General features: G+C 47.6%; 1 protein-coding gene across 2 annotated transcripts; it reads right to left on the reverse strand.

Annotated features, from left to right (window-relative positions):
* Window positions 1–7,962: 7,962 nt before the first annotated feature.
* On the reverse strand, window positions 7,963–14,445 carry LOC131481313 (alpha-1,3-mannosyl-glycoprotein 4-beta-N-acetylglucosaminyltransferase-like protein MGAT4E). Of its 2 annotated transcripts, none has more exons than XM_058669721.1 (4): window positions 13,870–14,445; window positions 13,208–13,335; window positions 10,049–10,202; window positions 7,963–9,200 (listed from the first exon to the last, which is right to left on the reverse strand). In XM_058669721.1, exons 2-4 carry the CDS (start codon window positions 13,310–13,312, stop codon window positions 8,053–8,055), a joined length of 1,407 nt encoding a protein of 468 aa, XP_058525704.1. In that variant the 5' UTR covers window positions 13,313–13,335; window positions 13,870–14,445; the 3' UTR covers window positions 7,963–8,052. The 2 variants fall into 2 exon arrangements, with proteins under 2 accessions (XP_058525704.1, XP_058525703.1); XM_058669720.1 differs by having other exon boundaries at window positions 13,959–14,440.
* Window positions 14,446–15,763: the final 1,318 nt, after the last annotated feature.

The following is a 15,763-nucleotide window of genomic DNA, read 5'->3' on the forward strand; positions in this document are numbered from 1 at the left end:
CCTTTCAAAAAAAGAGTAAAACTGACTTAAAAGTCTCAACAGCCAGAAGTCACCTCTTGTTAACATCTGGTGAACATCTTGAATCAAAACAACTAGAGTCAACTGAGATTTGCCTACAGAATGGAACAGAATGACACATGGTTTTATAGCAACGGAGATCAAGTCACTCAGAAGCTCTTGGAAAGTATCCTTGGGGCAACAAGTCTCACCAGGTGTGGCGATTCTTTGTTGTCTAGGAAGGAGGTCAGGCAGTCCAGCATCCTTGGGCAGCTTCCAGGTTCCAATATCCCAGACATGCTGTCCTTTTCCCTACAGATATCCACCACACTTTTCTGTGTTGTCGTCCTTGCTCTCCTTAATAATTGATGTTCTAACCCTGCCTTTCCAACTCTCACTCTCCTCCTGCCATTCTCTGATTGCTCTGAATAACACACTCATTCATCATCTAAGGAAAACATTGTATCAATATATTATCATTGTAAAGGGTTGCCAATGTGGCATAGTGGGTTAAGCCTACAATGCCAGCATACCATATAGGCACCAGTTTGAGTCCTGGATGTTCCACTTCCATTTCTGATCCAGCTCCTTGCTTATGGCCTTGAAAAACAGTGGAAAATGGCCCAAGCACTTGGGCTCTTGTCACCCACATGGGAGACATTCAAGAAGTTCCTGGTTCTTGGCTTGTGGTTTTTGTGGCAATCTGGGGAGAGATCCAGTGGATGGAAGATCTTTCCCTCTCTTTTTTCCTTCTCTTTCTGTAATCCTTTCAAATATATGAATATATCTTTAAAAATATTGATGTAAGTCCAGAACTGCAGTTTCTGCTGTTAAGAAAGTTCTTTAGCCCCTAGGACTGGTGTTGTGGCACTCCATGTTAAGCCACTTTATGCGACATTGGCATCCCTTATCAGAGTGCCAGTCCTGGCTACCCTATTTCTAATCCCGCTCCCTGTTAATACATCACAGAAGGACATGGATGATGGCTTAAATAGTTAGGCCCTTGCCATCCATGTAAGAGACCCAGAAGGGGTTCTGGGCTCCTGGCTTTGCCCTATGCCAGCCCTGCCCATAGAGGGCATTTGGGAAATGAACCAACAGATGCAAAATCTGTGTTTGTTCTTTCTGTCACTGCTAGGAGTCAGGAACTTCATCTGGGTGTCCCACATGGGTTGCAGGGGCCAAAGTAATTGGATCATCTGCTGCTGCTTCCCAGGCACATAAACAGGAAGAAGCTGGATTGGACACAGCAGCCAGGATTCTAATCAGAACTAGAGCCTCATATGGGACATAGGCATTCAAAGAGGAAGCGTAATCTTCTGGCAGATTTATCCAAAGTCTCACCCCATTTCATTTTTAATTCATTTATTTTATGTGCATCAGTTTTCTTTTAAAATATTTATTTATTTGAAAGAATAACACACAGAGAGAGAGACAGAGATCTTACCCCAACTGGTCCACTGGTCCACTCCGTGCCACAATGTCTGGGAGTGGGCCAGACTGAAGCCAGGAGTCTGGAACTCCATCTAGGTCTTGCACATGGGTGCAAGGTTGCAAGCACTTGGGCCACCTTCTGCTGTTTTCCTAGGTGCATTAGCAGGCAGACAGATCAGATGCAGAGTAGCTGCTCCTTGAACAAGGTAACCTGATGTGAGATGTCAGCATTGCAGCCTGCAGCTTAACCTGCTGAACCCCAACATTGGCTCCTGCAGCAGTTGTGTATCACTCATTGTATCATTTTTCCCTCATAGAACTGTGACTGCAGATGTCTGGGTCAGAGGTTCTTTTTTTATATATATGTATGCTTCAAGACAAAAAGGGGGGGCGCTTCAGCAACAAGTCAGAGATGGGCAGTGAGCAAGATGACAAAGCTTACTGATGGGAGCACATCCGGCAGGACAGGTGGCATTTCGGCAAAGAACTGAGGCCCAGTCGGCTTTCATGCTGGGCGTGTATTAGTACAAGCCTGGCATATCTCTTCCCTCTTTCTTTGGGATATTCCCAGGCAAAAGGCTTTTTGGGCTGTAATTTGTGGAGTCTTGAAAGGCTCCCCTGTCCTGGGGTGCCAACTGCGAGGTTATGAGGTGTGGCAGGACTTTGGACGGGTAAATGCTGGGCAGCTTCCAAGGCCTGCTTATTCATATTTTCTCTCACTCATCCATTCACACTTCCAATTCTCCCCTCCCTGCAGCCCACACACATAGTCTACCTTCCCATCCAGCAGAACTGTCTTCCAAATTCATTACTTTATCAGTTCTCTTGATTTAAAAATTGAGCTGGTTTGTACTAGTGCTGGGGCTTTAGGGTGGGTATGTTGCTGACTCCTGCTTCCGCTAAGAGGACTGTCTTAAGATGGTGCTGCAGCTGTCAGATGGCGGTACGCACACTCATGATCTATCGGAGATGTCAACCGAGGTGGACAGGAAAACAGGATTTATCAAAAGGTCAAACAATAGCATGTACTCAGGTGTAAGTGTGGACAACTTTGAGGGAGAGAACCATCTGCAGCCAGATGGGGGTTGCGCATCTTGTAGGATAGAAGGTAGGACTGCAATGCACCCGATGCTCATGGTGTTTAGGGCCTGATAGAAAGTGAGGCTCAGCTGCACAGTGAGGAGTGGGTGTGCTGAGTCTTCAGCCATGTTGAATAGGCACAGAGGGTGATGAGATTTGTGCGGTGCATATAACTTGGGTATTGGCAGTGTTTATTTTTGTTTAAAAGTTTTGATGATATTACATGGTTGATAAGAGTTAGGGAAAAGTGGGTGAAATCATTGTTTCCAAATTTGCTATTTTTTCTTCTTGTTTCTGGGGGAAAGGGAGAGAAAAAGGGGGAAGCCATACCCAGCCTCCCAAATGTCTCAGTACACAAGGATGGGGAACTGCCACCCAGTATCAACCCAGGGTCCTGATGCAGTGCATGTTCCAAGGATTCTGCCAAGGTGGTTTGGGTATTTCTGAAATGCTCTCGATTTTGCTGATCCAAGGATGATAAAGCCCTCTCAATGTCTGTTGGCTGACATAGTTGACCTCAAATCTCCGTTTAGCAGGATTTTTGCTGTCATGTTTTGGCTGGGGTAGTTGTCCAATTTGTTCAGTTCTCCTTCTTCTGCTACAGTATCCCATAGGCTGCCAAATTCTTCATGTGCATCGGGGTCTGCGTCCATGCTCTGCTTTTTAAACTGAGGACATAGTCTTGCAGGTGGGCCCAAGGACCTGAGCCAGGTCACCTGAGCCCTGCCAGATCCCTCGCTCCTGAGGCTCTCGAACCCAGCACCTACCTCATGGGCTGGCTGAAAGGCCTGAGACAGGTGACTTGAGCCCTGCCAGCTCCTCTGCCCCTGGAGTTCATGAACATGACATACCCCTTGCAGGTGAGCCCAAGGACCTGAGCTCCACTGGTTCCCCTGCCCCTGGGGCTCACAACCCATCACCCACTTTCCTCAGACTGGCATGGGTCACCTCACCTTAGCATCTACTATAGTGTTGTGTGGCCTGGCTCAGTGTAGTCTAACCCTAGTTCCACCTCCTGCTGGTAGTTGCTGCAGTCTAGCTCAGCCCAGCCAGGTCCCTGTCCCAGCTCTAATGTGAACTGCCTGGTGTTGTGGTCCAACTTGGCTCCTCCTGCATCCTGTACTGGTTCTCGGATCTGCCAGTGATGTTATAAACCAGCCCAACCTGGTCTGTTCCCAGACCTGACCCACATGTATGCTGGCGTGTACTGTAACCTGGCATGATCTGGGCTGCTCCTTGCCTTGATTCTTGCGCTCACCTGCAGGGACTGCATCCCAATGAAGGAATTTCCCAAGCTCCTCTATCAGGTCTCCTCCCAGTGGTAGGTCTTGCACACACCAGTAGGTCCTTGGCCCAGGTTAATTTTATCCAGCTCTTGTCCTGGCAGGAACAGTGGCCTTGCTCAACCAGCACATATCTATTCTGGTTTTTACTGTTGGGTATTGCATCCCAGCCACACATAGTCCATGCCCAGACACAGCTTTCGTGTGGTTCAGCGGAAGTGAAGACCTTGCCTGGCCAGTTCTATACCCAACCTGGCTCTAATGAGTACCAGTGGGTGTTGGAGGCTAGCCCAGTCTGTTGCTCCACAGATCCCATCCACACCTATGCCAACAGATGCTGTAGGCATGTCCAACCCAACCCATTACCCCCAATCTGGCTCTGGTCTTCTTGTGTCCCCTAAGTTCCCCAGCCAGGGCTTTTAGACATACCAGTGGAGATTATAGTACCCTAGTGGGGAGCCCACATATCCCCCAAAGATTCTGCTTCCAGACCGATTATCTCACGTGCTAGCTATTGTCATGGCCCATCTTAACTTCACCTGTCCCCTGTTCTGACTCTCACTGGTGTGCCAGTGAGTGGTGCTTGGTGATGGTTGATGCTAACAACCCCAGCTCAGGTCTCTGTGTGCTGGGACTTTGGCCTGGCCTGTAAAGGCCCTCCTGTTCTGGGCCCGGCGGCGTGGCCTAGCGGCTAAAGTCCTCGCCTTGAAAGCCCCGGGATCCCATATGGGCGCCGGTTCTAATCCCGGCAGCTCCACTTCCCATCCAGCTCCCTGCTTGTGGCCTGGGAAAGCAGTTGAGGACAGACGGCCCAATGCTTTGGGTTCCTGCACCCGCGTGAGAGACCCGGAAGAGGTTCCTGGTTCCCGGCATCGGATCGGCGCGCATCGGCCCGTTGCGGCTCACTTGGGGAGTGAATCATGGACGGAAGATCTTCCTCTCTGTCTCTCCTCCTCTGTGTATATCTGGCTGTAATAAAATGAATAAATCTTTAAAAAAAAAAAAGGCCCTCCTGTTCTTCCCTCCAAACCATCTGGTCTCAGCCTCTCACTTACTACACATATGGTGGCCTTATCCATGGAAGTCCCTCAGCAGTATTTCCTCACCTGGGCATGAACTCAGAAGTCATCGCTCACCCCCACCTATGTGATCCCCTAGTCCCCCTGCAGATTCACATCCCCAAGTTCCCAGAACACACCTCTGGATGGCCTGAGGTGCCCAGTGCCATAGGCACCTGGAGACTGCCCAAGTTGCCTGACCTGGGTGGAGGAAGGTTCCCCCTTCCTGGCATGGTGGCCGAAGACTGTGCGAGGAGTCTTGGCAGTGTTTAGATCCTTGTTCCTCCCTGACTGTCTAGACCACATCAAGCCATTATAATTTGAAAAATCATGACTGAGTCATTTGAAGTCAGGGGCTGTTGTATATATGTATCTGTTTGCATCATATGTACTAGAATTTAATTTTCGCTTTTTATTTCACGTTGTATGGACTCCTCTGAAATAATGTACATAGAAAGTCCTTGAACTATTTGAATGATAGGAATAAGGTTCAGGAAAAAAAAAGATGGAAAAGCAAACACGTCTTCTGGGAATTCTTGGCATGGAGTTGGTAAGAGAATGAGCACAGGAAAAGTCCTGCTATTCCTGGGACATGGTTGGAGGTCCCAGGATGTGTATGATGGAGTTGGACTTTGTAACCCAGAAGGCCTTCTCAGACTCTCCATATTAATTCCCCAACCTTTGCCCTACCTTGCCTTACTGAGCCAGGCAGAAGAAATGCAGATAAGCTGTTTTAGAGCATGATGCTAGAGAACTATACCACCTCCCCTTAGGCAATTGCAGAGGGCCCTGTTGGAATTTACGACAGAGGTCCTTTTCAAAGTGACAGTGACCCCCATAGAGGTGTGGAAGTGGGATGCAAAGTGTAGGTGCTGCCCTCCATGTGGGGATTTTCCTTCTTGCATCAGGCCAGAAAAGACAGGCTTCAGGGCTTTCTTCTCCCAACCCAGATTTAAAGCAAGGTTGGAACTGAGCAGAGGCAGACAAGGCTTGAAGACCAAGTTGGTTGCCACTTCCAGGAAGCATCGTCCTGATTGTCGTGGGGCTGTGAGAGTGGACAGATGGTGGGGGGAGAGCCTTCACTATAATCCTAAGATGGGGGTTACTTGAAGAAAGAAGGAAAGAAGGAAGCCATAAAACCTAGCATTCATATTCCTTCACTGGTAGGTTTGCTTGTCCCGTTTCATCTCTCTCTCTATATATTTTTTTAAGGTTCATTTATTTTTATTTGAGAGGCAGAATTACTGAGAGGAGAGACAGAGAGAGGGAGAGAGAGAGAAAATCTTCAATCCCTGGCTCACTCCCCAAATGGCTACTACATCTGAACTACTACTACAACTGGACTGGTCCAAAGCCAGGATCCTAGACTTTCTGAGTCACCCATTGTGGGTTCAGGGACCCGAGCATCTGAGTAATCTTCACTGTTTTCCCCATGCCACAAGCAGGAAGCTGGATCAGAAGAGGGGCAGCCAGGACTTGAACCAGCACCCACATGGGATGCTAATGTCTCGGATAGAGGACTAATCAGCCACACCATAGCATTGGCCCCTCAACCTCTTTCTAATATGCCCCCTCTGTACTGCAGACTGGACATTTCCAATCTCTAAATCTACATTTCCAGATTCCTTAGCAGTACAAGCTCCGATAGGATTTTTTTTTAAAGATTTATTCATTTTATTACAGCCAGATATACACAGAGGAGGAGAGACAGAGAGGAAGACCTTCCGTCCGATGATTCACTCCCCAAGTGAGCCGCAACGGGCCGAAGCCGGGAACCTGGAACCTCTTCTGGGTCTCTCACGTGGGTGCACTGTCCCAATGCATTGGGCCGTCTGTCCTCAACTGCTTTCCCAGGCCACAAGCAGGGAGCTGGATGGGAAGTGGAGCTGCCGGGATTAGAACCAGCGCCCATATGGGATCCCGGGGCTTTCAAGGCGAGGACTTTAGCCGCTAGGCCATGCCGCCGGGCCCCCCCATAGGATTTTGACTTTAGTTTCCAGCATGGTGGACAGAGCTCGGGAAGTGGGGCAGTTATAGAGTGAGGAAGATAATAGCAATGTTGATCCCATTGGGTTTGATGTGATTTCTTTATATTACTGTCCTCATGACAGCAAATAGCATAATGTCACATTCCTTTTTTTTAAATGTATGTATTCATTGGCAAAGCAGACAGACAACATGCACTAAATTCACTCTGCAGATGCCTTTGGAATAGGGCTGGGCAAAACATGAAACTGGAGCCAGAAGTGCAACCCAAACCTCACACGCATATGGCAGGAGCCAGTGGAACCTGAGAGCTTTAATCACTAGGTTAAATGCTTGCCCCATATAATATTCTTATATGTTGATTTTTATAGGTAGATTTAAAAAAATATCAGATGTGAAGGAAATTATTATAACTCATTCAAAATTGTATTGGGATCACATTGAAATTACCCATAAATGTTACATATACAGGATTGAATATAAATAAAATGCAAAAGAACCCACAAATTATCATTTTGTTAAATAAGTGTTTGCTGTTATTAGCCTCTTGCTAGTACCAACTATGTTTTGTTCAATGTAGGATCTTTGTCATCCTGAATGGGGCAAACAAAGAACTCTTAGTACCTTGACTAAGTACATGAAAGAATGAAATAATTTATGCTCTCATTTTTTAAGCTAAAATTACTGAATTGATGATTTCATTCCATTAGGCAATACATTGCTTCGTGTCATCAGGAGAAGATATCTACCAGTTCAGTAACTTGTACGCTTTGGGGGAAGGCCATATGGGTAAGAGTTATGGATCTTTACCCTAGAAAAATGTAGAAACCATACAAAGATTGGCATCCACTGCTGAGGACATCCCAGACTCAAACTCTCAGTGAGATGCCACGTTTGCCTTTGGGAGGGCTGGGCTTTGTCTGAAGGCAAATACCACCTGTGCCCTCCTGTCACACTTCAAGCCATTTCCAGGGTTCTGTAACAGTGGTTGCCTGAGGGCAAGATGCTAGAGGCACAGATGGGTATGAAAAGAGCTGGGGAGACTTTGGGGTTCAGGAGCATGCTATGTTCTTTGTGCCTCAATCGTGTCTGTAAGCCTGCACTGAACAGCCAGAAGCTCATAATGGTGTTTCTGATTCCAGAACTTTAATTTCTTGTCATCTGAGTTGAGTCTATCCCAAACCTCATCCTTACAGAATCCACGAAGAATTTTTTTATTCTTCCCTTCCCTCAGATTTAGTCCAGACATTGATTTGTCTGATATCTACATATGACCACTGAGGGGCTGTCACAAGTAGACGGATGCATCTCACAGCCCCCATAAAACCCACATTAGAAAATACCCTCTGATGGCACTTGCCCTGGACCAGGGGTCCCAGCAGGACATAGTGGGCACAGCCTATCCCATCCAGAACAGGCTCGTAGCCAAGTTCAACCTGCCCGTGTTCCAGGTGGTGTAACTTCCTAGGACCAATGCCAGTCAGCACTTGTATTTCAACCACGTTGTGAGGAAAATCAAAAACCAAAGTGTATGTATCCCCTGGAAGGACATTCTGAGTCAGGAAGTTGATCCTGTTCAGAAGGTTGGTGTAGTGTGGGTGTTTAAAGCCTGTAAACAACGTCATGTTGGTGTAGATCGTGGCGAAAGGGTTGTCAGGTTCTTCAAGATTATCATACCTTTCTTCCTCTTCCTCAAAACAACATGTATCCTGAGAACTTAGATCCTTGAAGGGATGCGAGAAAAGGCTGGGAGCAAAGCTGATAGGAGCTCTCTGCCCCAAGAGCAAGTGAAACTTCGACAGAAGCAAGTGCATAGGAGTGCTCACTGGGAAGAGGAGACGCATGGAGGTGAGAAGGGAGAGGTCGCTGGTGTGCAGAACCTTCCCAGAGTCAAGGCTGGAGAACTCCAGGACCACCCAGCGTTCTTCTTTCCAGGCCAACAGTGTCCAATAGATGGCAGAAACAAAGTTGGGGGCAAATTGAGTGTTGTCTTCCAGCAGCAGGAAGTACTCAGAGAGCTGACTGGCGAAGTTCATGAGTAGGGCGTGCCCTTCTCTCTGCCTGGAATACAGCTCTGCACACGGCGAGGAGTAATTGAGTTTCACGGGTCTTGAGAGAGAGGAGTCCCCGAGAAGACCACTGACCACAAGCAGCCTCCTGGACCTTATATGTGAGGCGAAGAGCTTTAAAATACTGTCAGCTGTTTTGAGTAGCCATTCAGGGTCAGCATCTGACAGGTGGACCAGCACCACGATGCACTCCAGCTCAGCCTCGGACGTAGCTCGGAACAGGGAGTGCAGCGTGTCCAGCAGGTGGCTCCCGTGAGGATGCTGCATTGAGGAAATGCCCACGGTCAGCAGTGCTGGGAAGGACAGGAAAAACAGGGACCTTCAGCACCTCAGGATGGAAAGAGTTCCCAGGACTCTCCTCCCAGTCCCTGCTGGTTTGCAGGAACAAACCCACATTTGCTTTCCCCCAGACAGTGTGGTCCAGACAGCAGGTTCAAACCTGGTCAGAAGTGCTTTGATCTGATCAGCACTTTGAAAGGCCAGAGTATGCAGGAAGCACATGAAGGACAAGGCTGTCTGCTGAGAGAGCACAGATGTTTCCCCTGTGTGGAGATCTGCCATTTCTTTCTCCACCACCACTCCTCCCCACCCCCACCCTGACACATGTCAGAAGTCAATGTGCTGGCCTGGCAGATCATCTTAGTGTGGCTTTACCTTGAGTCATCTAGGCTATGATGAATCCATGAGACCTGGACCAGAGGCTCTCTGGGGATCGACAGAAATCCCAGGCTTGACAGGTCAGAGCATGGGCAGTGGCATCGTGAGGGGGTGGTTGTGTGATGTACTGCAACCCAAGGCCTAAGCTCTCTGCAGCCACCCACTGCTTCCTCCCATGGCTCCCACTGTTCCTCTCCTCTTCTGTCTTCTCCCCCTGGGGGATCTGCCCTGAATGAGCTTTGCTTTGGAGGGACTCCTTTGCAGGATCACTGTGGCCTGTGGGCCATTGTTGGTCACTCAAGGGGTGGGCAGGTGGGAGGACGCTGCACTCAGGGTTGTTACTTGCACCCAAGGGTATACGCAGCACGGCCCTGGCTCTGGCTCCCCTGCCTTCTCGAGTGCCAGTTCATTCTCCCTTTGCTCTTTCTCACTGCAGTACCTGTGTGGCCTCTCCCAGTCTGCCTGCTCCCTCGCATGTACTCACTCTTTCCATGGGGAGAGCTTCCAGCCAGGAGTTTGTACTTGGTGTGCTGGAGCAGAGGGGAGGTTTTCTGCATCTCCTTGAAGCTTTCCAGGTGGTTCTTGATTTCTGAGCTGAGTTGTTGCTGAACCATTTGCTGAACTATGATCTTCTTTTGCTTTTGAGGACAAGAGAGTTGTCAGGCCTGAGGTTCATTTTGGAGAGAGTTGGGGGATAGATCCCCCTTCTAGGACAGGTTGGGCAGGCTTGAGAGTAGCTGGAGTTTGGGGCTCAGGAATGCTGTCCCATGGGGGCCTTCCCATGGAAGCAGTGGCCATGAGCCAGGGAAGTGGAGCCTCCATGTCTGTGTGGAGCAGCACCTGTATGCAGAGTCGGCTTCTCTGCCTGCTCCTACCCTACCCACCTCTAATTTTATTCCCATCGTCAGGCTGGCAAATGTCACTCTCCTCTCAGCCTGAACTCATGCCAGTTTCTCTAGGCCTTACTGTTGCTTTGAATAGGGCCTTTCTCTCGAGTTCTGCTCTAACTGCTTCAAGGTGTTTTAGACCAATGTGGATTCCCAGTGCATAGCCCCGTGTGGATATGAGTTGTTCATGTTATTTGCAGGTGTGCTAACTGAGAAACTTGATTTCAAGTCAGTCAATGTGAGAAAGTGAAAAAACAGGACCTCCCAGAACAGCTCCTGGAGAGGAAGGTGGCCAGTGTCCCAACTTCTGCTGGTCCTTCCAGTCCATGGAGTCATTGGTACCTTTCTCCAACCACACTTACAGGGACACCTCTTCTGTCTTGTCCCATCCATATTTCCTGGGTCAATGAAAAGCAGCTTTTTAGGAATTTACAGAGTATTTTGGGCCTAGCTATCAGCAGTTGGCTTTCAACAGTTACTTGCTCAACACCTAAGTCTCTCAGTTGGCTTCTGAAGGTGCAGGATAAGAGATCATAGGGCCTGTATAGCACTCAGTCCATTCCAACTGATTGTGAAACCACTAGCTACTGCACATTTCATTTAACAATCTTCACTTCTCTCCAGTGTCATAGCTCCTTGGCTTCCCCCTGAACAGTTCCCCTTCCAACCTCTGTCTCTACTGTCAGTATCGGAAAACAAATTGCTCCCTTTTTCTCCTTTATGTTTTGATAGAAAGTACCAGCATTTTGACATAGCACATTAAGCCTCTGCCTGCAATGCCTACATCCCATAGGGGCATCAGTTCATGTCCGGACTACTCCACTTCTAATCTAGTTCCTTGCTGAGGCTGGGAAAGCAGAAATGCTAGACCTAATGCTTGAGTCCTGCACCTGTGTGGAGACCCAGATGAAGTTCCTGGCTTCTGCCCATCACAGCCCAAGCTGTAGTGAACCAGTGAATGGAAGATCTCTCTCATCCTCCCTGGGTAACTCTTTCAAACAAACAAACAAACAAACAAACACAAGTTTAAACAAAAAGAAGGTCAATTGCTTAAAAAAATTTTTTTTTTTAATTTGGGGCTCAGCATGGTAGCCTAGTGGCTGAAGTCCTTGCCTTGCATGCTGGTTGAGCACCAGTTCATGTCCTGGGTGCTCCAATTCCTATTCAGCTCCCTGCTTGTGTCCTGGGAAAACAGTCAAGTACTGCCCAAAGCCTTGGGATCCTACACCCCACTAGGATACTCAGAAGAAGCTCATGGGGGCTCCTGGTTTTGGATCAGCTCAGCTCTGGCCATTGTGTCCACTTGTGGAGTGAACTAGCAGACTGAAGATCTTTCTTCTTTCCTCTCTGTAAATCTGCTTTTCCAACAAAAATAAATAAATCTTAATTTTTTTTTAATATGAAGGGTAGGGCTACAGAGAAGGAGAGACAGAGAGAAAAGAAGGCTCTTTCATCCACTGGTTTATTCCACAAATGACTGCAACAGCCAGAACTGAGCCAATCTAAAGCCAGGAGCCTGGATCTTTCGAGTCTCCCCTGTGGGTACTGGGTCCCAAGGGCTTGAGCCATGCTCTATTGTTTTCCCAGGTGCATCAGCAGGGAGCTGGATTAGAAGTAGAGCAGTTGGGACACAAACTGGTGCCCACATGGGATGCTGGCATCCTAGGCATGTTATGGGGTGCAGCCTATGATAGCCAGCACCCATTGACAAGTGGACAAATGAAATTTGGCTGGGTCCCCCAACCTCTGTCCTAAAGGTGGATCCTAACAGCAATGGAATAGTAATTGCATCCTCAACCACTTCCCCCACATCCTAAATGAGCCAGGATACTGGAAGTCCAATTAGTTTAGGTATTTTTAGCTACCAACCCTGTTCCTGTTCCTGTTCCTGTCCATCCTAACGAGCACTAATCAACTCCTTAGCCCACAACACTTAAGTATTGGCTCCTGCCCACCTGTGACTCACCTATCAACTGAGAGGGGGCGGTATTGCATTGTTGTGTAACCACTCCCCTCACAAGCCCCTTTAAAAGGCCCATGAAGCAGGGGCTCTTTTCTTTCTGGCCAGGTGCTTCCATTACTCTGGCACCTCCACTCTTGGTTGACCCAGGACAGGTAATCCCCTGAGCATGGTCCCTGAGTACTGCTTAGAAGAGGCAATGATTATAGTGATGCTTTTTCTGCTTTGTGTATTATCTGGAGTTCCAGGAGGGGTGAAGCCAAGCAGTAGTAGAATGGGGGCAGAGAAGCCAGGGAAAGGTGAATGTCTGCAGCGTTGTAAGTGTGTCCAGGTTATTTGTTGGGTGTCTCTTAAGATAACTTATATTGTTGGGGAAGCTAGGACATAGGTTTTCAGCTTAATGGATGGACTTAAGGATAATGACCATTTGTTTCTTTTAGGATTATGATTCATTGGATTATAATTGGGTGGATTGCTGTATGGACTTGTAAGTTGCTATTGTGCTCTGTTGACTTCAAGCTTGAATAATAAAGACTCCTTTATAAACCTTAGACATGTCTGGTGTGATCTCGCTCGTACCCTGCAACAGGCACATGCCCCTGCCTTTTCTTAAGGAAGACTAATAACCAGATTTTATATCTACAACAATTCATTCTAAATTCCCACTTCTCTTTTTTAAGGAAATCTGCAGTGGTTCTAGTATGATCCACATTGACAACGCTAGATAGCCTTTCATTCATTTAGTTTCCTGCTTAAGAATTTGAAGTTGGTTGCAATATCAGGTTATTATACTTACCCCCAAAAGTCCATATTCACTATCACAGATTTTCTCATGGAGGAAGATACTCAAGAGAACTGAGGCCACAATTGCTGTGACAAATTTCCAAATGCAACGTCGCATGGTGCTGGTGCTTGGATACAGCTCTGAGGAGAAAAGTGAACAGCAAGTGTGGCCAAAGAACCTTTGACCTGGAGAAGATATGGATGCTGTGCTCCTGTACTTCCCTTTTTCATGTCTACTTCCAGGGATCCTGGTCTCATCCTCTCCTTGAGATCCCCCCTCACTCCCACCATGCTGATATTCTTCATCCCAACACAGCCATCTCTGCATGTGGAAGACCAAGAAGCGGACTCTTCATCTCTACACTTCGCCTTCTGAACGAGTTTCTAGCTGTGTTGTGGTCTTTCTTGCTAACAGAAGGAAGTTAATGAAAACTGCTTGCCCACTCAGTTCAGCCAAGCACATTTCTTAGGAAAGGGGAGAATAGGAAGTAGGGTTATACTTGCCAAGAGAAAACTCTCCTGGAGCAGGGATCCGAGCATCAAGGGGAAGGAAACAAAAGGTGGTGGTGATTAAGTGGCCCAGCATCCCAGATTCTTAAGTCTCCAACTGACTAATGTGCTCTCTTGGGTTTTGCTGATTGGCCCTATCTCCCAGCCTGCTTCCTCAAGGCTCACTTTGATGTCTCCCAAGATTAGCTTTGGCTGACCTAGTATAACTTTTGTAGGAACATAAACCTCAGAGTGAAGGAAAGATAGCAAAGTACCAGTCTCTCCTTGCGTGTGTCATATTCCCACTAAGGCTGCTGGCTTAACAAGGACAACCTGCAATAGCCAAAAAGTGTGTAAGCACATGAGAAATCTTCACTGTCATTGGAGCAGGACGTCCCCTGGAGTAATTGCGCCTTGTCTGGTGGTTCTTGGGTCATATACTAAAAAAAAAAAAAAAAAAAATAGGGAGCAGAGGTTCCCTGGAGGGCAGGGCTTTTTCTGAAACTGAAAAGAAAACAACCTCAGTAATGAAGGGCTGGGTTCTGACTGTAGAGTAGGAAATCACAGTTCCTGCAAATAGTCAAGCCTGGTCATCCCTCCTGGGAGACACTCCTGGCAACCATTGTGTTGTCTGAATGCAGGGCAGGCACCTCAGCCTCAGCAGCACAGTCACAGCAGCATGCACTTAAGGACCAGTTCTGAGTGGTGAGAAGCTGTCTGAAGGAGTGTTCTAGTGTGCCAGAGAGAGCGAGTCTTCCCAAATCCTCCATTTGCTCCCCTATATTTCCTCGGTCCAGCCAGGCTAATGAAAGTAGAAACCCTACATTCAACTTTGAAGACTGAAGAATGAAACTGAATGACAAATAACCCTTAAATAATTAAATAATGGAATGTTTTGCTAAAGGCATGTGGATAAAAGCACAGCACCATGCTATAGGCTGAGCTCACTGGGATAGAGCATTCTCATCGTCTCTCTTTGCTGTTCTTCCTCCTCTTTCCTCCTTTCTATTTCTGTTTTGCTATTTCTTTTTTGTTTGTTTGTTTGTTTTTCTTTAATGGAGAGGAGAGACAGAAAGATCTTCCATCCACTGGTTCACTCCCTAAATGACCACAAAGGCTTGAGCTGAGCTGATCAGAAGTCAGGGCCAAGAGCTTCTTCTAGATCTCCCATGTGGGAGCAGGGTCCCAAGGCTTTGGACTGTCCCTCTGTTGCCCTCGTAGGCCACAAGCAGGGAGCAGGTGGAAATGGAGTGTCCAGGCCATGAACCAGCGCCCATATAGGATACTGGTGCTTTCAAGGTAAGGATTTAGCCATTGAGCCATTGTACTGGGCCCTCCCTTCCTAGTTTTAAAAAACATTTCTCATCATCTTCCTTTGTTGCAGGGTGCGAGCGAGATGACACCAGTCATGTCTAAGGTTTAATAAGGAGTTCTTTATTAACTAAGTTTGGAGATAATAGAGCACAATAGCAAATCACAAGTCCATACGGCAATCCAACCAATCATAATCCAATTAATCATAATTCCCAAAGGAACAAATGGTCATTATCCTTAAGTCTATTCATTAAGCTGAAGACTTATGTCCCAGCTTCCCCAACAATATAAGTTATCTTAAGAGACATACAACGGGCCCAGCGGCGTGGCCTAGCGGCTAAAGAGACATACAACGAATAACCTGGACACACTTACAAAGCTGCAGACATTCACCTTTCCCTGGCTTTTCTGCTCCCATTCTACTACTGCTAGGCCTCACCTCTCTTGGAACTCCAGATAGTACACAAAGCAGAAACAACATTATTATAACCATTGCCTCTTCTAAGCAGTACACAGGGACCATGCTCAGGGGATTACCTGTCCTGGGTCAACCAAGAGTGGAGGTGCCAGAGTAATGGAAGCACCTGGCCAGAAAGAGAGTGAGAGCCCCTGCTTCATGGGCCTTTTAAAGGGGCTTGTGAGGGGAGTGGTTACATGACAATGCAATACCGCCCCCTCTCAGTTGATAGGTGAGTCACAGGTGGGCAGGAGCGAATACCTAAGTGTTGTGGGCTAAGGAGTTGATTAGTGCTCGTTGGGTTGGTAG

Source organism: Ochotona princeps, chromosome 10 (genome assembly GCF_030435755.1).
Source record: "Ochotona princeps isolate mOchPri1 chromosome 10, mOchPri1.hap1, whole genome shotgun sequence".
NCBI classification, from domain to species: Eukaryota; Metazoa; Chordata; class Mammalia; order Lagomorpha; family Ochotonidae; genus Ochotona; species Ochotona princeps.

Coding starts and splice junctions, on each gene's coding strand:
- LOC131481313 (XM_058669721.1), bottom strand. CDS start 13,312: ATGCGACGTTGCATTTGGAAATTTGTCACAGCAATTGTGGCCTCAGTT. Junction 10,203..13,207: donor GTGAATATGGACTTTTGGGG/GTAAGTATAATA, acceptor TGTCCTCAAAAG/CAAAAGAAGATCATAGTTCA. Junction 9,201..10,048: donor AAGCTCTCCCCATGGAAAGA/GTGAGTACATGC, acceptor TGTCCTTCCCAG/CACTGCTGACCGTGGGCATT.